Source organism: Staurois parvus, unplaced genomic scaffold (genome assembly GCF_062004578.1).
Source record: "Staurois parvus isolate SC_StPar_1 unplaced genomic scaffold, SC_StPar_1.0 ptg000694l, whole genome shotgun sequence".
Lineage (NCBI taxonomy): Eukaryota > Metazoa > Chordata > Amphibia > Anura > Ranidae > Staurois > Staurois parvus.
In genome coordinates, this window is record NW_028318490.1 from 4,325,607 (window position 1) to 4,351,919 (window position 26,313).

Genomic DNA, 26,313 nt, shown 5'->3' on the forward strand with positions numbered 1-26,313 from the left:
ACTGGGCGCCACGAATGAGGCGGGGCATACAGGACCAAGTTAGCACTGCGGTTCAGATATGTAAAGGACAAAGTGCGCATGTCAATCAGCGCAGACCACTGTACGGAGGGTGGGTGGGCCTCCCGGTGGGCGTGGGCCTCCCGGTGGGCGTTCCCCTTCGGAATTATATAAGACGGCCAAGGTGAATCCCCGCCTCGGTTGGCATGACGTTTAGGTTACCGGTATCTTTCCGCCTTCTTTCATCACTTCGTACAGCTGTGAGGAGCAGAGCAATGTCCATCAAGGTAAACACGCTGTTGTGGCTGGGGGCTCATGTGACAGGCGGAGTGGGGAGCCCTCCGTGCTGTGCGGTGCCAGGGGGCGGCAGGTGTCCTCTGTACTCTACCAAATCAGGAGATGAGCAGAGGATCCGTCCATGTACAGCGCACACTGTGCCCGGTGTAGCGGCAAGATCAGTCCCCCCCCCCCCCCCCCCCCCCCGGCGTGGTGCTGTATGATTCCTCATCCTGCATAGAGGTGGGTGCGGGGGTCTTCACTGATCGGACATATCATAGAAAAGGCTTTTCACTCTCTGCAACTTGCATTGAAAAAAAAATCCCCGGATCAGACACCTCCTGTTCTACGGTGACAACGCTGTGTATTCTTTCATCAGATTTCATGATTGCTTAAATATTTATCAATGTTGGAGGAATGACTTTTGTAAAGGTTTTCATGACAATATTGTCACTTCTGTCTAGTGAGGAGCAGGGGTGGACTGACAACTCATGGGGCCCCTGGGCAATAAGGGATCATGGGGCCCCTGTGTCCTTGTCCAAACTCAAAAAAGCCTATGAAAAAGGTACCAGGGGCATCTCATGGGGCCCCCTACTGACCCCGGGCCCTTGGGAAGTGCCCGAGTTTCCAAATAGTCAGTCCTCCCCTGGTGAGGAGTGAATAAGCTGTGATCAGGGGCGGACTGACCATTTGGAAACTCAGGCACTGCCCGAGGGCCCAGGGTCAGAAGGGGGCCCCATGAGATGCCCCTGGTACCTTTTTCATAGGCTTTTTTGAGTTTGGACAAGGACACAGGAGCCCCATGATCCCCTATTGCCTGGGGGCCCCATGACTTTAAACTTTTTTTTTTTTTTTTTTTTTTTTTTTAACATTTATTTTTGCACTGTCCCTTTAAAATAAATTTTAATCACTTTTATTCTCACAAGAAATGCATGCATCCCTTGTGATAGAAATAATTAGTGACAGGTCCTCTTCATGGAGAGCTATGGGGTCAATAAGACCCCACATCTCTCCTGCAATGTAAAGCATTGGATAAAAAAAAAATAAAAATGGTCAGAACCGGAGTGACATCGCTCTGGTCCTCCAAGGGCATAGAGATGAGTGCAGGCCATCTTTCCTTCACTCATCTCTATGCCCAGCACCAGGATTGTTTGGTTTCTCAGGTGAGGCTGAGAACTACCAAGCGGCCGCTAGTGGTGGCAGCGGTGGAGAGGGGTGTATCCGGAGTGCATTTTTGCAGTGTGAATTGGCCCTTTAGGCTTTTATTTTCACCTGGTGATCTGGCCAGTAAGGCTTGATTCACATCTGTGTGGGTGGTGCTGCTGCGGGACCCACACAAATATCTGCAGCCGCACCACCCGCACAGAGGAATGCAGGACCCACAGGCAGGTGCCATTAATTCTAATAGTATGCCACCAACACTTGAGATCGCAACCGTACAAGGAACCTCATTTGCTGTGCGGAATGTGATTTTCGAAGAAGTGCAGGGACTTCTTCCCTGCGTGTCCTGGGGCACGGGAGTCTATTCAAATGAACGGGCTCTTGTGCCCACGCACATCACAACCCTTATGGCCGCACATGTGTGAACCTGGCCTAAGTCTGTTTTTCAACAGAACAAGCTCTCCTGCAGATGTAGCACTTAGAAGCCAGAGACAAATCATTTTACCACTGACAATGGGAGCTTACAAGGTCTCATGCACACTGGGCATTTTTACAGCTGCTTCTGGCACTGGGCTTTTTTCTACAGCCAGTAAACTCCCCAGCATGTTATCCTATGTGCTCATGCATGCATAGGCATTAATCAATGTTTTTTTAGCAGGGGCTTTTTCTGGCTTGGAAAAAACTACTGGGTTTCAAGAGGAGTTTTTTAGCTGTTAAAAAAGCAACAATGTTTGCTTTTTGGCATAAAGGTTTTACATAAATAAAAGCTGACCATTGGGCCTCATGCACACTGGGCATGTTAAAACCGCCGGTAGCATTCGCTGTAGAACGTTGCGTCAGTAAGGCAAGTTTTTTCATGTTTTTAGCACTTTTGCATTAGCGTTTAGCCATTAATGATTTTTAACTGCTAATGTATTAGCAGCAGTTTGGCTTCAATGTGTTAGTGTATTTAAATCTGCTAGTCCATCTAACAACCCCCTCCCCCCAGACTGACAATGCTGCTGTCCCCCCTGTGCTTTCATCCAGAGTGGTTTTACTCTAATACAGGAGGTGTGTTACTGACCAGGTCGTCATGTGAAAATAGGAAAAAACCTAAAAAAAACTAATGAAGCCACCCCATCTAATGATTGGTAAGCTGCAATATATTACATTTTTGGGTTTAATACTGCTTTAAAGGCTAAATCACTTGTGATGAAGTGCACTATGCAGTCAAGTGTAGCTTTAAATTTGGAGTTTAATTGAAACCAACCCTTTTGCTGCCAAGCTGATACATTGTACAGACATGACGGTGGGGGGGGGTGTTTACAGACTCTCCCACCAGGAATGTGTGTATCTGACAAGCAGACGCTGTGGGCTGTCAGATTAAAGCAATGTAGTGAGTGTGCAGCTGCTGGATTGCCTCCAAACACCCTCTGGTAATAAGGGGTCCCCTATGTCATAAAATTAAAAAGTGCTACTAAACCCCGGACCCTGCATTCACGATATCTGGTCGCCCCGGACCCTGCATTCACGATATCTGGTCGCCCAGGACCCTGCATTTACTATATCTGGTCTCCCACAGTACACAGAACATGGAAGTGCAATTATTTTATTAAATATAAACTGCTAAATACCTTTTCTCATCAGCAGTTAGAGCAGCCTTGTGACTTCTATCAGTGTCCAGGAGTGCACTGGTTAAATCTTGTAGGAGTTTTTTCTGCTCTTGGAGGATGCAGAACCCCTGAAATCAGTGCTGATTGGCCCTGATCACATGCACTCTCCCAAGGAAAAAAAAACCTCCTTTAGCAATACACACCAAACAGGACATATCGTGTAGAATCATTCTGCACATGTTCAATCAGGAGATGGGGGGGCACTGGAAGAAGGGGAGGATCAGAGAAGTCATGATCAAACAGCATTTCTACACAATGCAGAGGATTAACCCCTTAGGTTCCACAGTGAGTATAACAAGCATGCTTTACTGCATATACAGACTGACTTTACTGTTGTGGGTTTAGTAACACTTTAAAGTTCCACCCAAGTACTTAAAATCCCCCCAGAAAAAATATTGAGTCCCCCCACCCCCTCATACACAAACATAGGTGCATGCCTCTGGGGCGCCCATCACAAAACCGTTAACTATCACCATGCACGCCCCCATCACGAGAGAGCAATAATTCTAACACCAGAGTCATGGGTAACTAAACAGATGACCTGTAGGGGGCTTTAAATCATTGCCTATGGGAAATCTAGGGTAGTAAAGTGTCACCATTTCATAGGTACATGCAATTTTAATGTATGACATGTTGGGTATCTGTTTATTCTGTGCACACTCATCTTTTATATTTTACCAATATAAAAACCCTGAAATTTTACCCAAAAATGGGTCATTTATTGCATTTCCTTGCACTAAAATTGGAGTGATACTAAAGGTTCACTTTTTTTTTTTGTAACATAACATGCTATACTTACCTGCTGTGTGCAGGGGTTTTGCACAGAGCATCCTGGATCCTCTTCTCAGGTCCCCCACAGGCTGTCCTAGCTCCTCCTTTCTCTCAGGTGCACCCTTGTCATAGGGGCACCTTCGGCTCCGTGTCCATATGCACACGGAGCTGCGGCTTTGCCCCACCCTCTCTCATTGGCTGGTCAACAGCGGGAGCTATTGGCATCTCTGCCAATGAGGAGGCAGAGACCCAGAACAGCCAAGGCTGTCATGCACATCGCTGGATCTCGATGGGGCTCAGGTGTGCATTGAGGGGGCTGGGGGCACTGCTGAATACAGAAGCCTTGAGCCTTTACAGCCACTTTAACTTTAGAAAATGCAACATTTAACAGTAAAAAATATTATATAAATATTATATAAAAAAACAACAGTAAAAAATATTCTAAACTGTTTATACAGTGATGGTGGGGGGCACACCCAATGTAAGAAGAGTGACAAATCAGAGGATGGTGCAGATCTCTCCCATAAGTAGTTTCTTCTAGGCTGTGAGTAAGCAGTAATGGGTTTACAGATATCACACTTATGCAGGCCATAGACGGTTCGTTTATTGGCCGATTTTACATCTGAAAAACTAACCATCAGGCCTGCTGTAAACTGATGTTGCCACCAATGATTGTGAAAAACGGCCGTTTTTCACAAATTTTCCAGCATGACTGATAAAAAATGAGGAGGAACCGCAAAAATCGTCCGCTTATTCTTTCGGATGAAAAATCGGCCAATAAATGAACAGTCTATGGCCTGCATTAAAGTATAACTAAGGCAAGACTTTTTTTTTTCTTTGTTTAGATTAGAGAGGGAATGGAGCCCCTGTCAGTTTTTATTGCTGTCTGTGTCCCTGTTAGGGAGAACCATCTTCTCTATCTGTACCTTTATAACTGAGAATGAAAGAAAATCCTAAATTTTGGGCTGTCCCCAGAACAAAAATTGAGGGAAAATTTTCCAATGGGGGCGCTAGTTCTGGTGGCAACCAGTGATTTCTCTTACTTTGGGGGGATTTTCTCTTGCTTTCTGTATTGGCTATGGAACAGGAAGTGAAGGGTAATTCCCTCCAATGGTACACCGATGGAAAAAAAAATACTAATGGGGTTATAACACTCCCTTCTCTATCCAGAATGAAAAAAAGTTCTACTTTGAAGACCAGGCCTATTCTGACACTTCTCTTCTACATGTAAAAAAATGAGCATTTTTTTGCTAGTAACAATTAATTAGAACCCCCAAACATTATACAGTGAGTAAAATAAGTATTGAACACATCACCAATGTATGGGTGCGGGACCGATGCATGAGCATGGGGGCGGAGGGGGGTACATTTTGATGTGTTGAGTTTTTTTTTTTTTTTATTTGTATACGGTCTACATTTTTTACCACTTTTATTGCTATCACAAGGGATGAACATTTCTTGTGATTGCATAGGCAGTGACAGGTCTTCTTTTATGGAGTGATTTGTAATGGTTGTGGCTGGTTTATGGTGAAATTATGTTCTTTCCACTTCCAGATTATGTCACCAACAGTGCTCACCGGAACATTCAGAAGTTTGTAATCCATCTGTAACCAATGCCATCAGTATGTTTTGCAACAATGTTGCAAAAGTCTTGAAAGAGCTCTTTGCTCATGAGATTTCTTGTGTGACACTTTGGTAATGAGACACCTTTTCATAGGCCATCAGTTGAGACTGAACCAGCTATTGATTTGCACTGACAAGGGGCAGGATTGCTTTCTAATTACTGATCAGTTTCAGTTGGTGTCTTGGCTTTCCATGCCTTTTTTATACCTTTCTTCATGTGTTCAATACTTTTTCCCTGTGTCATTCCTTTTTATTACACATCATTTCTGAAATTATTTGTTTTGGTTTTTGTATGTGTGGATTGCATGGGTTGTTACTGACCTGTCATGAAAATGTCATTTCAATAGCATCTTTAGAAATAGATTTACCGAGAAAAATTGTGACATGTTCAATACTTATTTTACCAGGTGTGTGTGTGTGTGTATTTAGCAGTATTAATAATTTATTTCAGGTACATATAGTGCTGGCAATTTACGCAGCGCTTTACATATATATTGAACATTCACATCAGTCCCTAACCCTCAAGGGATATACAATCTAAGGTCCCCAACTTACATTCTTACATACACATACTAGGGACAATTTAGACAGGAGCCAATTTACCTACCAGCATGTCTTTGGAGTGTGGGAGGAAACCCATGCAGGCACAGAGAACATGCAAACTCCAGGCAGGTGATGCCATGGCTGGGATTTGAACCAACGACCCTATGATGAATAATCGTCGGTATACCACTGACACCACAGACAGGATATACAGAGGTTTAAACACACAGTAGCACTCTTCTGAGACAGGGGATTTTAGTTTGCATTAAAGAGCTTTAGAAACAGTTCAACACTTTCAGAAAGTAAGATTTATTACTAAAAGGTCAAAAGGGTGCAATATAAATATATATACAGAAAAAGATGTAGCATATATATAGAGAGAGAGGGATAACAAAGTAATTTAGAGATAAAGTATTTGCCAAAAGTCCTGGTTTAAGCAGCTTTCAAGTTTTCTGAGCAAAAGGACCTTGTCTCCCAAAGTTATTTCCGATGTTAAAAGGAAGAATCTTCAACTTAGCTCAGCTCAGCTTAGACTTCTGCTCCCCGCATTACAGCCTTTTTCTAGGAACTCAGCAGGGTGTCTCTTTGAAGCACAGAACCAATCGCCTTATTGAGGGAGGTGTAGGTGGAGACCCCAGCTAGACCCAAAATCCCTCGCAGCTTATATCATGACCCATAACTTACCCTCGGTGCGTTTAGCAGCCATGCCACTAGTAGATTAATATGCAGATGCATCTGCTGAACGTCTAGATATGAAATATGACATACCTGTGGGGATGGTTGAGGAGATCATTTTCTGCTCTCCTGTAGATGTCAGGGGGTGTAATATATCAGACGACTTGTATTAAAGTGACCAGTCTGAATATATGCCTGGTTTTTCTGTAAGTCTCTCATATTCCAAGATATGTAATCATAGGGGAAAGTGGATTTTTGAACGTGATGTCTGCTTTATGGCTTATCTAGAATGTCTTGAAGCTCAGTGAGGGACTTGGTTTATGGCTTTACAATATCCCAGATTGAGAAGTTAACAGACATCTAGGCACCAGCTCAGTTGGGATTTTATAGCCCTGGAGCTCTCCCACTGAGCCTTGACTGCCTGTGAGTTCTGCCTCATCCAGACCACATGTCACTCAACAGAGGGAGGGGGGATTTGGAGTAGGGGAGAGATACAAGATGGAGGGTTTGGAGCAACAGGGCAGACTGCACAACTGCCAGATTATTTAAGAGGGGCTGTTTGCACAACTGTGTTTTATTTGAGACTGAGAGGGGCAGTCTGCAAAACTGCCTGATTATTTCAAATTAGGTGGGGCTGTCTGCAGAATTACCTTCATGCTGGATTAGAAAGTCCTTCCTTGTGGATAACACACAGGATAGGATTGCCATTCTGATACAGAGGCTCTGGTAGCACATGGGGCAAAATTGATTTTTAGAGGGCCCGCTTCATGATTAATTCCAGCATGGTGAAAAGGAGACTGCGTACCACATTGCAAATTCAGCAGTACCGGTTCGGTAATGCCAGGCAACATGTCTGAAAGTTGTTTACCACAACCAAAGGAAGATGTCATGACACATTATGGACTTCTTATATAATTTACTAAGGCATGTACAACACAAAAACTACCACTGATATGTTTCAGCCACACCTGGCCTTAATCCCAGCATGTTTCAGCAACATTTAATCCCCTCTTCCCCCTCTACATTAGATGTTCTATTACTTGGAAGTTTGATAAAACCACAGCCCAGACTTGAATTCCTATCTTTGCAGATCAAAGAGCAGTGGAAACGAATTTGATGTTCCACAAAGAAAATAACCCACAGCATATGTGATACATCATTTGCAGTCTGCTGTGCTGCCATTTTACCCTGATATTAGGGGCTATGACTGTTGCTATCACTTTTAGCCTGTGTTTACATATGTGCGGTATATCGCATGTGATTCACATAGGAACCGCACTGCATTCCTGTGCAAATCACATGCGCTTTGTGTGCGATTGAGTCATACATTTTGTATGGCTCTATTCGCACCGCATCTGCACCAAAAACATGCAGGACCCTTTTTTGGGTCCGCACTAGAGTTTGATCGCATGGATATTCACAGCTATGCGATCTGATTCTGCACATCGCACTGCATTTTGCAGACCGCTTTTGAGGTGTTAACTTAACATACACACCCGCAGCGGTTCACATGAATGGGGTGCAATTCTGATGCAGTGTGGAATTCGCACTGAAAACACTGCAAATTCCGCACTGCATCAGTGTGAACAAGGGCTTAAGGTGGCTGCAGCTGCTGAGCTTCTGCAGGTAGAAGGAAACCTTTAAAAAAAAACAAAAAAAAAAAAAAAAAACCTCTAACTAAACTTTACTAAGAGTCTGTCACCTTGTCAATGCAGGGTAAAGTTCAGTAAGGTAAGGTGAGTGTAATCAGAAGGAAGGTTGGGTGATGCCCTTTGCTTAGACACTGTCACTTTGCACTGGGGACAGTTTTTGTAGCTGCTGACTTATTTTTTGACAGGGTGAGTGGAACTCCGCTTTACAATCAAATACAGAGCTGTATATCCAAAAATCTGCATGTTTCCACTACTTTTTGATATTTTTTTTAATGTTCTTTGGCACTGAGACTTATTATTTTCACTTTCAGTGTGTTCACCTTTATACTATTTTTATTGTATTGTAAGTGTTGTCACATCTGGCTTCACGGATGTTTAGCTAGGCCAGTAATATCGCTAAATACAGCAATGCACTTTTATTTGTCTTGCAAATTCTTTTTTATCAGAATTTAGTGTTGGCAGCTTACGATCTCTCTGAACCAGCACAGATTTTGATGTTATATTTACAGACTTATTTTACCTTTTGTGGGTTTAGTAAAACTTTTAAGTAGTGGTTATGTTTGGATTATTTTTTTTTATAATGGGGATATAGTTTAGTGTCACTTTAACATAAAGTGAATTGCAAAGAAATGTTAAAAATTGTTAAACCTAATTTGGTCTGGCATTGCTAGATAATGTTATCTTGTGGAACTACTGCAGATGTTACCATAACATGTTCCAATCCCCTTTTTTATGCTTTTGATATTACAAGATACAGGATGTGCATGATGACATTTTATGCAGCAATTATTCCAAAGCCCTTATGGGAAAACCCAGACATGTGACTGCCAGAAAACTTTGAGCCAGTCCCATGGTTGAGGTAATGGGTGTGAATAAAGTGTACAGGCTGATGTAACTGTTACCCTGTAGGAGTTATCTGAACCGTGCTGTTATCTGATATATTGACAGGTAGGAGATCCACTTCCTGATGCCCAGGTATTCGATGGTAGTCCAGAAAACCAGATCAGTGTGAAGGATGTGTTTGGCTCTGAAAAGGGGATTCTGTTTGGTGTCCCAGGAGCTTTCACCCCAGGATGTACCAAGGTAGGTTGGATGCAGTTGTCTGTTCCACACTATAATATGTAGCCCTTTATTACAATAGAGCAGGGGTCCTCAAACTTTTTAAGCAAGGGGGCCAGTTCACTGTTCCTCAGACTGTTGGGGGCTGGACTATAGTTTTGAGAAAAATATGAATGAATTCCTATGAACATCCACATCTTATTTGATACAGCACACAGGACTTTTGGTGTACTTTCAGAAAATAAAGAAAAAAAGTAACTTAATAGAGATCTGTAGGACTGCAGCTATAACTGGGTAAAATGCAGGAAAACCCCCTTTTATGTTGGGCAGCCCCTGCACCTCTGGACCCCTTTACGTTGGGCAGCCCCCTTGAAGCTATTCCCTCTCCTTCACATTACCCAGCCTCAGCAGCTCTGCCCCTTCCTGCCTTACTCGGCATGCAGAGCGGGAGACCACAGCGCTGAATAGAAGGCGAGAGCTGCTGGAGTTAATTTTTTATAGTAACAAGCTGGTGATTGGTTGTTAAGACCACCTAGCAACCAATCACCAGCTGGTTAACTTAAAAAGTTAACTCCAGCAGCTCCCACCCTCTTCTCAGCAAAGTGTTCTGCCTCCTGCTTTCCGCACTGCTGTCTTAGTGACAGCGAGTGGCGGAGGCAATCTGATGGGCAGCCCTGGGTGTCACCCCTCTGGCAGGCAGTCCGCACCCCCCTAGTGATGCCGCTGGCTCTGAATGATGGGTGGGCCCGGTGAATGACGTAGTTTGAGGACCCCTGAAATATAGCAATGAAACATCACTAGCACCCTGTTTCAATCATATACACTTTTTATTGGTGCAATGTCACATCAATTAAGTAAGCCAACATTTCAGGGCCAGGCAGGGTGCCCTAGAGACAACTTACAGTGAAGTGTCCATATATATTTAATGGACACAGTACCAAATACACCTCCTGTGTCATCATAGGGCCGCAAACTGGCTGCTGCTTGCGTCTGTCAGAATACCCAAGTGGTTTACCTTCTGCTCTGCTTCTTTGATATTTCATTCAATGGATGGCAGGCAGGAAGGGGCCGACAGAGCCAACCAAATGGATTCATCAATAACCTGCTGAAATTTTCATAGTGCATGGCCAGTTTTAGTTAGCATTAGAGCCTTACTATAGAAAAAGGGGAGCTAACAAAAGAGCATTTTTACAAGCTGACCTCTCAAATGTGTATTCTTTAACTGTCTGTTTTCATTTCGTTGTCTATTCAGACATGCAAGCTTTTTATTTTTTTTATAACCGGGCAAGAAGTAGAGTGGTAAGTGAAAACTGCTGTACACTTTGTAATCAGGATCAGGATCCATCTTGTAACTGCTCAGCTTCTATAAAGTGAACTCTTAATTAGTTTCTGTGGGTAACTGCCCTATGCCTAGCACTTTCCTCCTTGTGCTAATTGAAAACAGTTGATAGAAAGGAGTCATATGCAACATGTTCAGCATCTGTAATTTTTATAAGAGGATTATATTTGGAGACAAGTGTCTTTTTAAATGTAATCATCCAAAATTAAACTTAAAAATTACTGTAATCATTATTAATGATGCTGGTTATGTAAGATAACATAAGAAAGGGCTTTAAGGCTTCCTAATGGAGTGTAAGGCTCCCTATTAAGTGGTGTACTATGGGGTTAACTTAAAACTGGAGCGTTAAATCTGGTGCAGCTGTACATGGTAGCCAGTCGTCTTCTAACTTCAGCTTGTCCAATTTGAGCTTTGAGAGAAAAAAAATGGAGTTTGATTTTGGCTTCTTTGCAAACCAGCACCAGATTTTGCACTCTCCAGTTTTAAATAAATCAACCCCTATGTGTGTTCCTTGTAATATAAGACATTAGATGGAAGTGAAAAACACACAGGAGGGTGCAAACTCCTCATGCACTACCATAAATACATTATTAAATTCACCAAGACAAATGGATACTCAGACTGATGAAAACAAGTGTGTAACTGGTATACTTCAGGCAAATGCGGTCTAACCCGTCCAAGGACTAAACTGTTAGGCTGATGTGTTTCGGGGGACTGGTCCCCTTCATCAGAGTTCAGCTTGTTTTTATCAGTCTGAGTCCATGTGTCTTGGTGGATTTATTACACTTATTTGGTAATGCACAAGGAGTTTGCGCCCTCCTGTGTTTTTTGCAGTATTTTGAAGTTTTCCTGGTCTGTGGAGCGCTGCACCCAGAGGCATTTTGGACTTACACATTGTTGAAGAAAACCTCTGGATTTAGTGCTGACCTGTGTTTGGAGGATGCGATAGAAGTGACTTAAATTGTACCATGAAAATGCCCCCTCAGAATGTCCTGTCTATAGAACTGTACAAATAATCTTCTAGAAGTCTTGTGTAATGGTTTACATTACCACATAGACATATAGAAACCGGTTTCTAAATTTTTAAAACTGCCATTGTGGGGAGCATCAGAAGGTTAAACCTAAGACACACCTAGGCCTAGATGTCACATGTATTTATGTCCAAAAGCATACTTACAGTGAGTATAGAAAAGAATCGCCCCCTTTTAAAATAATCATATTTGCTGCAGGCACGGTTTTTGTTTTATACAGCTGTATTTACTCAGTGCAACTTATAACATCCAAGTGAAAGATATAACACCAATATGTCAGGAAAAAATATAAAAAATTCAAAAACATAATCACCGAGTTAGAAAAAAGATCACCCCCTTGTGTCAGTTTTGTTGAACCATATGTTGCTTTAATTACAGCTTTTACTCTAGGTTCACACCTATGCAGATTGCATTTGATGTTTCTGCATTGCGTTTTTGGACTTGTGTTTTTGATGCGTTTTTTTTTTTTTTTTTTTTTTTTTCTTCTTGCTAGGCAGATTTTATATGCAAAAGGCATCAAAAGCGCAATACATGCTTTTCTGCAGCTTTCCCATTGAAGTCTATAGAACCAAAAATGCTTTGCGTTTAAAAAAAAAAGTCCCTGACCCTTTCCAAAAAACGCACTAGGTGAAAACGCACAATTTTTTTAACGAAAAAAAAATATATAATTTATTTATATAATATATAATTTTTTTTTTTTGTGTATAGGGAGATCTTATTCATTCTGCAACATGGAATACTACATTTTGGCATAAGGGGGCACTGTTTGATAAGCAGACCTTGTGGATAATGCGTTCAGTATTCCTAATTGATGTACATTTCATTACTACATGGTTAAACTCTTCCAGATCACATATTACCGTTTCCTGTCATGCATAATTCTTACCTATTGTAGAGGTAGGTATTGAGGTCGATTGACTAAGGAAATCGAGAACCTTCACACAAGGAGTTGTGTGAATGTTCACTTCAATTATCCAGTCATGTGTAGATTAATAAGTAAACAGGGATTTTCTTTTTACAAGAATTGGATAATTGAAGTGTTGTCAAATCCTTTAGCTAACCTGCCTCACTCTGTGATTTGAGCGCTTTAGTTTGTTTCTATTACACTGTCATTTTGGTGAATGCACCCCTAGCAAGCATTGCTTTGTTTAGTTATTGTCTTTTTATCTATTGTCCACAGACACATTTGCCTGGATACGTGAGTCAAGCTGATGACCTTAAATCCCGTGGAGTGAAAGTCATTGCTTGTATCTCTGTCAATGATGCTTTTGTTATGAACGAATGGGGGAAATGTCATGGTGCAGATGGAAAGGTATAAGTAGAAAAAAAAATATTAAAAATTATTCACAACGAAAGATATTGTTGTGTTTCATTAAAAGAGAAGTATGGCATTTTTTCCCCCATTTATACTTCCCTAGGTGGATGCAACATTGGTCCAATTTTGCATCTGTCCCCGACAGCTCCTAGGCTGGGAATTCAGCAATCGCATGACTGCTGATTGCTGAATTCTCATATCCGCTGTGAGCAGAGAGCAGTGACTGCCAGTCACCGCTGTCTGCTCAGTCCCCCCAGTGCTAACTGGGTGCTGGACTGTGGAGGGGGAGGGAGCGGCCGGCTCAAGCTGTTGGCACTGCGCTGAGACTCTGAGCCAGATGCTGCTCCAGACTCTGGGGTGGATCTTAGACCAGCTGATTGGCATCACAGGGGTGCAGAACAAACTGCACTCCTGTGATCCACAGAAGTACAGCCAAAAGAGCTTTGGCTGTACTTAAGGCAGTCTACTCAAATGAATTGGCAGAGCACACAGCAAAACGTCCATTAAAATAGACATGCACCATTTTTGGCAATGGTATGCATCACAACACATAGCCGTGTGTTACCATGCGTTGTGTGCTGCAATGAATGTACATTGGAACCGCATTGCCTAAGAGCATTGGGGTGCTATTCAAATTGAAGGGTGCAACCAATGACATAACGTTTTGTTAACGCAACTCCATGCAAATGTGTGAACCCATTTTTGTGGGCAGCTCAATGGTTAACACTGCACCTTGCAGTACTAGGCCCTTGTTTTGAATCCCAGCCAGACCACTACCTGCATGTCTGCATGTTCTCTTTGTGCTTATATCGGTTTCTTCTGTGTACTCCGGTTTTCTCCCACACTCCAAGGACATGCTGGTAGGTTAATTGAGTCCTCTCTAAACTGGTCCTAGTCTGTGTCTATGCATGTGAGATGGGGGAACTTAGATTGTAAGTTCCTTGATGGACTGATATGAATGTACAATTTTAAGGAGCTGCATACAATTGTCAGTGACATATACACCAATCAGGCATAATATTATGACCAACTACCATAGCCTGCTGAGGCATGGACTCCACTAGACCTCTCAAGCCATCAGAAGATCCTTTAAGGCCTATATTTTTCTAGAACTCGCAGATGCTCAGTCATATTGAGATGTGGAGAATTTGGAGGCCAAGTTGACACCTCAAACTTGTTTGTGTTTCTCAAACCATTCTTGAATTCATTAGACCAGACCACTTTTTTCCATTGCCCTGTGGTCTGGTTCTGATGCTCATGTACTCATTGTAGGCACTTTTGGTTGTGTACACGGGTCAGCATGGGTACTCTGACAGGTCTGCAGTTACGCAGCCATATATGCAACAAACTGTGATTCACTGATGTTTTGACACCTTCCTATCAGAACTAGCATATTAACTTTCACCAGTTTGAGCTACAGTAGCTCTTCTATTGGATTGGAGTATATAGGCCAGCCTTTGTTCCCCACTTGCATCAATGAGACTTTGCCATCCATGGCCCTATCGCCAATTCACTGGTTCTCCTTCCTTGGACCACTTTTGGTAGGTCCCCACCACTGCAGACCGGGAACATCCCCCAAGAGCTGCAGAATTGGTGTTGCTCTGATCCAGTAGTCTAGCCATTACAATTTGGCCTTTGTCAAAGACTCTGCTTGGACCTTGAAGGGGACACTCCCTGAAAGCTTGTCCTCAAAATTGTATGTTAGTGCAAATAAAAAAAGTATCACATCAGTACTCAATTGTTTCTGTCGCAAATGCGCTAATACGGCTACAATCACCTCAAGCAAAATCAGACTCTCAAATCCTTACGCTTGCCCTTTTTTTATTTTATTTTTTTTATTTTTTTTTTCAACAACTTCAGAGACCACATGTTCACTTTCTAATATATCCCAGCCACTTTCAGGTGCCATTGTAACGAGATAATCCATGTTAGTCACTTTTACCTGTCAGTGGTCATAATGTTATGGCTAATCAGTGTAAATACCTATGATAAATTAAAGTGGAGGTGCTCCTCAGAACTATGCATTAGGTCAGATCTGTTATACAGACACATTTCCACATTCAGGCAGTGTTCTGCAACAGGTTTACTCTGGTTTAACTGACATTTCCACAAGTAAAAACATGCTTCCTGTAAAGATACACGTTTGTGTTCTCGTAGCAATCCATCCATTGGTTTTCTTTTTATTTGAACAGACTAGAAAAATGTCAGCTGCAATCCTATTGAACAGTCAAAACTGCAACTTAAATTTTCTTAAGGCCTGTAGTTCCAAATAAACCAACTGAGTGCCTTCTACTTTCTCTATCATTTTTCTCTGTATTTTCTACTATTCTTGGGTAGGCTTTGTTTTATGCAGGAGGTTTGTCTCATTGTAAGGTTCAGATTTGTATTTTTGTAATGATGGAAGCAGAAGGGTAAATTCATGTTCAGAAAGGAAAGTTCTGTTGTGTAACTGCTGGAACTGGCTTGATTCCAGAAGTCCTTGCATAACCTCAGGGATTTGGGTAAACAGGCCTGGGCTGTCTGTCCATTCCTGCTGTCAGCTTGTAGTTTGGATGGTTTGCTGACAGATCTGTGTAGTTAGAATATTCTCTTTATAGTAGGATGGTGCTTTTTTTTTTTTTCTCCTTCTTAACCCATGACCGTGCATTCACTGCAAAATATTGCCTGCAAAAGAAAAGCAGCTACAGCTGCTTGAATTCTCTTCAAATTCAATTTCTTCTGGGAGTTTCAAATGCCCACATCCCAGGCTGCACGTTGTGATTCTTTCTGCTGACCCTCTCAGTGGTCTCAACTGTGGCCCAGGGACCAGATGTGGCCCTTTGCTTGCCTTTATCTGGCCCTTGGGGCGCTCTTCCTCCCACTGACACCAGTGATGGGAAACCTTTCCTCCCACACTGATACCAATGATGGGACACTATTCCTCCAACTGACACCAACAATGGGGTACTATTCCTCCCGCTGACATCAAAGAAAGGGCACTATTCCCTCCCACTGACGCCAAGGATGGGGTACTATTCCTCCTGCTGACATCAAGGATGGGGCACTATTCCCTCCCGCTGACATCAAGGATGGGGCACTATTCCCTCCCGCTGACATCAAGGATGGGGCACTATTCCCTCCCGCTGACATCAAGGATGGGGCACTATTCCCTCCCGCTGACATCAAGGATGGGGCACTATTCCCTCCCGCTGACATCAAGGATGGGGCACTATTCCCTCCCGCTGACATCAAGGATGGGGCACTATTCCCTCCCGCTGACGCCAAGGATGGGGCACTATTCCCTCCCACTGGCCCTAGTCCGGCCCCCTAAAGTTTGAAGGACCGTGAACTGGCCCTTTAGAAAGTTTGGAGACCCCTGCTCTATCTGACAACTATGTGCTGTAGGGCTGGTGAAAGGAACCAAAGTGTGCATTGGGGGTTGGGCATCAGACACATCAGGAGGTGTATCAGAATTGAAGAGGCCGTGTTGTGCAAGAGAGCACCAATCAGAAGAACACTGGGTGGAACATCTGAGAATAAAGCCTCCTATTTTGCGTCGATTCTTTGCTACATATTTGTGATGCATTGAGTTGCTTTAATTGTGCTACATGTAGGGCATATCACGGATAATGGGGCCACTCTGTAATGACATTTAAAGGTACTCTGCCAAAAAAAAACCCTGTCACAGAAATCTAGAATGGTAGAATACATCCTCCAATACCTGCTTTTTATGGCTGAATGCCAGGCATTTCTGACAGGTAAAGTTCCAACTCTTCAATATGTCAGGGTCTTTTGCTGCTACCTCCCCCATGTTGTTGTTACCCACCACTTCAATGGGTGAGTGGGTAATCTTCAATACTCTCAGGACAGGTTACAACAGTCCAGGATCTGCCATAACAGCAGAGCATTTTCTTTTTTTTTGGGGGGGGGGGGGGATTGGTACATATGTGCAGATGTCACCAGAAAACTCTGGTCAAAAATCTTTCAAAGACTTTAAGAGTTTGACACCTTGTTATGTTTCATTTGTTTAAACTGTGTATTCTTGTAGGTTCGGATGTTGGCTGATCCCACTGGGAACTTTGTCAAGGTAATTTCTCTGTACCCTAGCGGTCATATTTTGTTAGTAATCACAACATACTTTGTCTTTATTTTTTGAAAGCTACAATGAAGTTTATAATGTAAGTTCATGGGCTTTGTATACAATATCGTTGTTCTTAAATCTGAATTAAACTCTGTTAACCAACTTTAACAATTTTTAATAATTATGCTGCTAGTCGTAGTAAATGGATAAGAAGGTATACTATAGTAACTTGAGCTTTTTTTTTTTTTTAACATTTCTTCATTTGCTTCCTGGTTTCTGACCTAGGTCAAAATAATGTCTTAGATCCCCAGGAGTCTTCATGGGCATTTTTTTTTCTTTGATCCTGAGGAGAGGAAGGGGCTTTCTCAGCTAAGCACACCCTAATGTCTGCATGCCTGAGCTAAGGGCGTATGGATTCCTGAAAGTAAATACATGAATCATCTGCCCTTACTCAAGATGGCCATATTTGTGGTATGCAGACAGTTTAGTTTTACTTTAGACAATTTCAGTTTCCATCCATAGTATGTGTCTGTTAATGCCAAAGCTGTGTATGCATAGTTTTGTGATTCTGAGGTAGGTTATTAGTGAAGGTCTTATACTGGCAATTTCCAGCCTGCATGTGCTGTGACAGTACTGCATCAATTCGGGGTACAAAATTGCAGGGACTTTCTGGAAACCAAAAATGGCAAGCAATATTGTAATAGTTTGAAAAAAGAAAAAAAAAAAAAAAAAAAAAAAGATACAAACAAGCCAATGCATTACAAGGCCATACAGCAGCATTGTTTAAAGGATGATGTGTATAACCTCAATTCCAAAAAAGTTGGGACATTGTGTAAAATCTACATAAAACGGCATGCAATGAATTTCAAATCTCAAAAACCCACATTTTATTCACCAGAGAAAATGGAAAGTATGCCTTTGGGTTCGCCCAAGTGATTAACTTTAACCACTTCCCAACCACCCTATAGCAGAAGTACTGCTACAGGGCAGCAGGGATGAGCAAAATCACGTGTGTATACGTGATTTTGTTTTTCTGGGTAGGGGGCACACCTGTGCACTCCCTACCTGCGCCACTATTGGCTCCTCGGCATGGCAATCGCCGGGTTCCGGCCACCGATTCTCAGCCGGGACTTGGCGATCACCGCCAGAGCTGACAGAGGAGCGGGCTGTATGTAAACACAGATCTCTCCCCTGTCAGCACGAACAGGCTGTTTTTTATTGCTCTGCAGAGCAGTACAAAGTAGCTAGTCTCCCTAGTATTACACACAGCACACTATGTAAAACACAACTCGGCACACTGTTAACCCTTTGATCGCTCCAAATGTTAACCCCTTCCTGCGCATTGTCAGTACAGTCAGTGCTTTTTATTAGCACTGATCACTGTATTGGTGTCACTAAGAATGTCAGTGGCAGTCAGTCAGCTCCCTCCCAGTGTCAGAATGCCCACCGCAGTCCAGCAATAAGTCACTGATCGCCACCATTACTAGTAAAAAAACAAAAAAATTCCAGTGTATGTACGGGTGAAACTCGAAAAATTAGAATATCATGCAAAAGTTCATTTATTTCAGTAATTCAACTTAAAAGGTGAAACTAATATGAGATACTCATTACATGCAAAGCAAGATAGTTCAAGCTGTGATTTGTCATAATTGTGGTGATTATGGATACAGCACCTTTTTAGGTTGCATTACTGAAATAAATGAAGATGACTCAGATGTTTATGTCCGAGGAATCTTCGTAAACACGAACGAAAAATCCAAATGTTAAAATTAGATTGGCTTAAGATAATTAAATATTATATTGTATGTATCACTATTTATGTATATAGGTAATGTAATAAACTATATTCTACTCATTGCTGGTAATTGTGTATATCGCACGTTCTGGCCAGAAGGGCAAGGTCACACGCACACTGCATCACTTCCACTTGTACGGAAGATATCAACGCTACATATTGCCCAACGAACAACAATTATTTTTTTTTTAGATTAATGTGGGTCATGATTTCGCCCAACGAACAAACACCTCTCGGTCGTCGGCTGATCGATCGGTCGATTTTCTAATTGTGTATTCCCACCTTAAGACACTGACTCAGGAATTTTTTTTTTTTCTTTTTACACCCAGTCATGTTACTGCCCTGTTGCCAATTGACTTAATTAGTTGCAAAATGTTGTTAAAAGATGTTTTACTGTGGTAAACATGGCCCTGTGTTGCTGACATCAATTTCAAAATTACCTTTTTCTTTCTTAACCCCCCTGGGGGTATTCCCTAGTGTAGCTCGGGGTAAACTTTCAGTACCAAAAGCGGTAACCCCAAGCTACACTTGGGAATACCCTGCAGCGTTGCTCTGGGATCCCTGTTTCACTTGCCTTGTCCTGCGCTCCCGCGATGTCCCCCCTGCAGCGTCCCCGGCCATCTCCTCCAGCCGATGCCGGCATCTGTTTTCTGGGTTCTGTTCCCTGCGAGCGTCGGGATGTACAGGGGCCGGAACCGACGGGAAATTCAAAAATTTTTAGTGACACTCACTTAATACACTAAAATCACATTAATAAAATATTACTGTATCAAAGCATTTCACATACATTTTGTCCTGTGCCCTGCCTACATTTTTACTGTTCTTTCTGCCTGGAAACTGAGAAGCGTCCAAAAGGCGTCCCTTTAGGTCAAAAGCTGTTAGACCAGCTAGAGAACAGCGATAGTAAATTAGAACCACTTGCAGAATTGAGTGATAATGATTCGTGGGGAAATTCGTCATCGGACACTGAAAACTATTTTACGACTGAGCTCAGTGATGTGTGAACTTGGTGCTATATTTCAAATTTCAGTGTTTTTGGTTTGATTAAATTATTGAATTTTATTATAATTTTATGATTATTATATTATAATTTTATGATTTCGTGTTTAAAATGTTATCATACCTGGGATGTTTACTAGACTCTTGTTCGGACAGATTTCAGTGAGTTATTCCAAAAAAAATTACAGGCCTACAATAAAACTACATATTTCTATGCAAAAAAGTACCGTTTTGAGCACAAATATTGACAGAATCATACCGCTAGGGAGGTTAAAATGGTACATTCTCTCAATTTTAACATTTAATATTTTCTGTTATGTGTCGCAACTTTTTTGGCATTGGGGTTGTAAAAGTTACTTATATTCAGCATTCACACTTGTATATTGCTATGAACCAGAGCAAATAATACATTTCTGCTATTGGCCTGTTTATTTGGCACGAACGTAAGATAACAAAGTAATTTGTAAACTGTATTTCTTTTGGTGTTTATTTTTTATGCAATCCCATTAAAAAAAGCGCCTAAACTAACAAAAAACCCAAAAAACTAGGTGTACCGAAATTAAAATTTTGGTGCCGAAAACAAAATTCAAAATGCACTTGGCCGAAAACCGATATGCGCACTTTTTAAAAATTTATATACCCCAATTGTTTTGTAAAATATGAAAAAGGATGTTACAGCAAGTAAATAGATACCCAACATGTTACGATTTAAAATTGCGCACCCTCATGGAATGGTGTGAAACTGCGGTACTTAATCTCCATTGGTGATGCTTTAAAAATTTCTACAGGTTAGCAGTCTAAAGTTAGAGGTCTAGTACGAGAATTATTGCTCTTGCTCTGACGTTTGTGGGGATACCTCAAGTGTGTGGTTTGAACACCATTTACACATGTGGGCATGGCTTACATATGCGTTCATCGCTATATGCGAGCACGGGGGGGGGGGGGCACTTTAAACTTTTTTTTTTTTTTTCTTTTTTTTCTTTTTTTTCTTTAGCACTATTATTCTTATCACAAGGAATGCATGCATCCCTTGTGATAGAAATTAGTGACAGGTCCTCTTTATGGAGAGATGGGGTTAATAGGACCTCACATCTCTCCTCTGCAATGTAAAGCATTAGATAAAAAAAAACATTGATCTAGTGCTTTAAAATAAAGAGAAATTGCCGGAACCTGAAGTGACATCGCTCTGGTCCTCCAAGGGCATAGAGATGAGTGGAGGCCATCTTTCCTTCACTCATCTCTATGCCCAGGCCTGGGATCATTGGTAGTTCTCAGCCTTACATGAGAAACCATCCGAGTGGCTGCAGCGACGGACGGCAACAAGGGGCGGGGGACTTTTTCGACATCTGTATTGATGCTTTTTTTTTTTTTTTCATATCGGCCGACAGCAGAAAGGGGTGTTTTCGGACAACATTTTGGCCACCGAAATTTCAGTGCATCCCTACAAAAAAAACCTACAGTCATCAGTGGTAAAAATATTTAAAAAATTTCTATGATTTGTCCTGCCTAAAATGACTTTAATGACCCTGTGTTTTTTAAAATGACCCTAAACTGTATTCTGGTTCAAAGGGGTTGATTTATAAATCGTTCATTACAGCTGTCTCAACATTTCTGGTAGTGTAATGAACAATACCTGTAATGTGTTTCATTTCCTTTGTACATTTTTGCCAGGCGAATGTAACATTGCCTAACATTCGATCCTATTAGAAAAGAGAAATTAGCTATAGGAACCTTCGACCATGAAAGTTAACATCCACAAACACAGAAAATAGCCCAACACTATATGTCAAGGACATTCTACCAGCAGAGGAAATGAGGGAGACATCTGCACTGTGTACTGTCAGTTCTTTTGTGAATGGCTGAATGGGCATCGTTCGGCTGAATAAACCTCTAGCTGCAGTGTAAAGCAAAACATTCAACACCCGCAGACATCATAACCACCAGTAATTCAACATTCTTGAAAAACTTCAACAAAAAACATCAACAAACTTCTACTAGTGCATGGCCAGCTATGAACAAGTTGTAGCAGGTGTAGCTTTGTATTGTCTAACTATATTTTTCTGTTTCAGGCTTCTGGATTAGGTTTGAACAAACCAGAGTTACATGGTATCTTTGGGGGCGAAAGGTGCAAGAGGTGAGCCATTGCCACTCAGTGCAGACCTTCTTTTGACTTGTTTGTATCTAGTTGACATTGCATTCCAATTATTATTATTATTTATTATTATTATTATTATTATTTACATTTTTTATGCAGTGCACCACAACTCACAAATTCACATCTGTGCTTCATAGTGCTCCAAAATGCAATTATGAAGGTTTTTTTTGTTTTTAATTAGTTGACTAACATGCATCTAGGGCAGTGGTCTCAGGGGGCCATATGCGGCCCTTTGCTTATCCTTATCCGGCCCTTTGGGCACTTTTTCCCTCTCATGAAAAGCACTATTCTCCCCACTGACACCAACACGAGACTTATTCCTTCCACTGACACCAACAGACTATTATTCCTCCCACTGGCATAAACAGCGCTGTTCCTCCCACTGGCGGGGCGCCACATTTTCTACTTTCACTGGCCACAGTTCGGCCCTCCTAAAGTCTAAAGGACAGTAGCCCGGCCCTTTGGTTAGAAAGTTAAAAGACCACTGATCTTGGGGAAAGCCAACTGGTCACTGTCATGCATTCCAGCAGTTCACGCTGCTGTTATCAGTGGACTATAAGCCCCTGGTCACATCAGCCAATTTTAAAATCGTGCAACTTACAGTGAAGTCGCATGACTTCAAAATCTGGTGACCTGCCGATTTCAGTTGCAATTTGCAGGACATCTGACACAGATTTCTATGCAAATCGCAACAAAGTAGTGCATTCACTACTTTAGAAATCAGTGCAGCTCTGACCAAGTCAGAACCGCACTGATATGACTGCTCTAATAGTGGACAATAGGGTGTAACTTGGCATATGATTTGCAAGTCGCATGGCATGCAAATTGCATGCCAGGTTACACCTGATGTGACCGGGGTGTAAGTGTTTATTAGAAATTGCAGTACACACTTAACAGCTTATACTTTCTTTTAAGTTTTAATGTATTACAATTTTTTTTTTCATATGCGATTTGTAGGGTTGCACCAAGACCATTATTGGTGCCAATGCTGAGCATTAGCACGAGTACTTTGTACGTAAAAACCGATACCTTTTGGGGTCCAATTTGAGGCCATACAAAATGAATGCTCAAATTACACTGCAAAGAATCAAATGTGATTTGAAAGAATGCGGTGTGATTCCTGTCCAAATCACATTCCTGTTCAAATCGCATGCGATTCTGTGCAGTGCAATTTGAGCCATTCATTTTTGTATGGGCTCAATCACACCGCAAACATATTGGTGATTGCTATCAGCGAGTACTTGAGTTCAAGTATCGGTACGCATAATTGCCAATTTTTAAAAAAAAAAAAATAGTGCACCCCTAGCGATTTTGAGTTGCACAGAATTGCATGAGAAGGGAAATCACATTATTTGGTGCTGATTCACATCAGTGAGATACTGTGCAGTGCAATTTTTTGGAAAAGCTTCCTGTGCTACTTGTGTGAATTTTTTTTGCCCCATAGAATATGCAAATCGCATCTAAAATGCAAGCAAAGTTTCATCAAAATCGCACTACATAATTACACTGAAAATCCAAATGCATAGCAATAGTGTGCACTGAGCCGAACAGCTGCAGGATGTGATCACTGACTGTTATACTGATCAGTGATTGGGAACCAATTAGCTTTTCCTGATTCTTAGTGACACCAGCACTGTCAGCCAACATTCAATTTTAAAACTTGAGACCAAGCTGTCACTAACTTTTCCTGTAGCACCTGGCATTGTCTTGGAGAACAATCTACAGACTGTAAGGGATTATGGACAGTAGGAAAAATTAGTAGCCACACAACCCAATCCTGTAGTTATATAACCTGTCTGCAGTGGCTTCATAGAATAACCATAGTCTACTGTAGTTGGGTAACTATACAGTCAATCTTCATTAGCAGACTCAAAACAGGAGATATATACAAGGCCAGTGAAGTTATCTTTCTGGGTGCTCAAACAGCAAAATCTCTCTGCAATAGTTGTCCCTCATTCTGACCATTCCACTTGGAAGTTTTGAGTGTTCGAACAACTCCTCCTGTTGTATTCTCTGTATTCTAAAATAAACAATAAATGGGGAGTGGGAATTCCTCATAATGACCAGATAAGTTGTACAAACCCAGGAACATAAGCACCGAGATCTCACCAACTGTGTATAAAAGCTATAAGAAATTGTCGAGTGTAAAATTCTGTCATCTACTAAATAATTTTTCAAAAAAAAAAAAATATGTTCTTGTGCTTTAGTATTGTAATGGTGCTTGGGAGAATTATTTTAAAAGCCAGCTGTAGGTAGAAGGGATGGTGCTTCCCTATTTGTCCCTCCCTAAGTGACCACTTGCTGTGATTGCTTTAATATTGTACCTTTCTCTCAAGGAAAGAGTGCAGTGAGCTTTATTTTTCTATAGATAATACCTGTAAGCCCTGGTTCACACTGATGCGGTGCGGAATTCAGAGTTTTCTGTGCAAATTCCTCACCGCATCAGAATTGCACCCCGTTCATGTGATCCGCTGTGGGTGTGTGTTAACACCCAGAATACGGTCCATAAAATGTGGTGCAATGTGCAGGATTGGATCGCATAGGTGTGAATACCCATGCGATCAGATTCTAGTGCGGACCAAAAAGAGGGTCCTGCACCTTTTTGGTGCAGGTGCGATTGGAGCCATACAAAATGTATGGCTCCAATCGCACTGCACACAAACTGCATGTGATTTGCACAAGAATGCAGGGCAGTTCCTGTGCAAATCACATGCGATAGACCACACAGTGTGTGTGTGTGTGTGTGTGTGTGTGTGTGTGTGTGTGTGTGTGTGTGTTCCATCATCCTGTGGCAGGATGTCTTTTCTGCTCCGGAATGTGGGTAGAGCCTACAGTCATTGCGTCATATAGTCATTGCATACTATGCAGGAACAGCGAGGACATTAAAATATCTGATGCTTGCTAGTCCTGCTTTAGAAAAGTACTGGATAAAAAAACTCCACAAAAAACAAACATGCATACTCACCTAGGTGGATGCAGCATCGATCCAATATTGCATTTGTTCCCTGCCGGCTCTGCGACAGAGAACCAATCGATCAAAGACCTCTGCTTATTCAGTTCTTTCTTCAGTGAGCAGTCGCTGTCAGTCACCGCACTCTTATCAGTGAGAGGCTGAGCCAGCTGCAGGTCCAGGCATCTGGATGGATCCTGACTTTAATCTCTCCAGAGCCTGGACCAGCTTGGTGACGTCAGCTGACAGTGGGCTTTGGGAGAGCAAAGTGACCCACAAGAGAAGTTGGGTCAAATAAACTTCAGCCCCACTTCTCCTTTTAAGACAGACCATGAGAAAATGGTGTTTAGTCATGCTGTTTCAAGCATACATTTTAATTTGTTTTTTATTTGTTTTAGGTTTTCGCTGATAGTTGAAGGTGGAAAGGTGAAAGCCATTAATGTGGAGGAAGATGGGACCGGTCTGACCTGCAGTCTGGCTGCAAACATATTGTCTCAGCTCTAAACTGGAAATCTGCATATACAATAAAATGTCACCATTCGTAGAAATATAACACTGCAGAAAACGTAGTATCCAAACCGATTGTATAAATGACCACAAATACATATTAAAGGCAATATCAAATAATTTCTCCTGAGAAGCTGTTTTATTTTAAATATCTAATATCTAGTGGATTATAGTAGTGATGAACATTTGAGGTTGTAGCCATTTCAGTGTTTAGACCCTGTTCACACTAGGTTTTTTTCAAATAGTGGGTGGAATCGGTGCAATTCTGCCCTTGATTTGGAAATGCATTGTTAAGTGTTTGGCACCCGAAATCGCAGGGAGTTTTTGCCGCAATCACAGCGCATTTTTCCCACGCAGCAAACGTGCTGCGATTATGCAAACAATCGTGAGACCCACAACGCCCAAAAAAAGTTTCGGAACATTTTTTGGGTGTTGCACATCCCACAATTTTGTTTGTGCAAGTTATAATCCTCTACCAACAGTTGATCCAGAGGAAAGCAAAAAAGCCTTTGATGCATCCCAGTTCATTTTTTTGCCTTTTTTCTTTGTTAAAATTCAGGAAGTGTGCATCTTGTATTCATTTTTGCTCAGTTCCAGATGTGTTTTTTTTTTACAGCAAAAAATGCAGCATGTTTTTACTTTTGTTGACTGCACTGGTGTGAACTAGGGCTATTGGAATACATAGAAAACCCTGTGCTTGAGTTTTTGATGCTGATTAAAACTGGACTGCATCTGCTGTGAACTAGATCTAAA

General features: G+C 41.8%; 1 protein-coding gene across 1 annotated transcript; it reads left to right on the forward strand.

The window, feature by feature from the left end:
* The first annotated feature begins 113 nt into the window (after positions 1 to 113).
* On the forward strand, positions 114 to 25,680 carry PRDX5 (peroxiredoxin 5). The gene is made up of 6 exons (XM_089652838.1): positions 114 to 284; positions 9,299 to 9,433; positions 12,960 to 13,091; positions 17,122 to 17,160; positions 22,018 to 22,082; positions 25,452 to 25,680. Exons 1-6 carry the CDS (start codon positions 204 to 206, stop codon positions 25,555 to 25,557), a joined length of 558 nt encoding a protein of 185 aa, XP_089508964.1. The 5' UTR covers positions 114 to 203; the 3' UTR covers positions 25,558 to 25,680.
* The last annotated feature ends 633 nt before the right edge of the window (positions 25,681 to 26,313 follow it).

What these genes read in the sequence shown, in the direction of transcription:
- PRDX5 (XM_089652838.1), top strand. Translation starts at nt 204, where the DNA reads ATGACGTTTAGGTTACCGGTATCTTTCCGCCTTCTTTCATCACTTCGT. An exon ending in GCAGAGCAATGTCCATCAAG is followed by an intron (nt 285 to 9,298) that starts GTAAACACGCTG and finishes ATATATTGACAG; the next exon opens with GTAGGAGATCCACTTCCTGA. An exon ending in TCACCCCAGGATGTACCAAG is followed by an intron (nt 9,434 to 12,959) that starts GTAGGTTGGATG and finishes TATTGTCCACAG; the next exon opens with ACACATTTGCCTGGATACGT.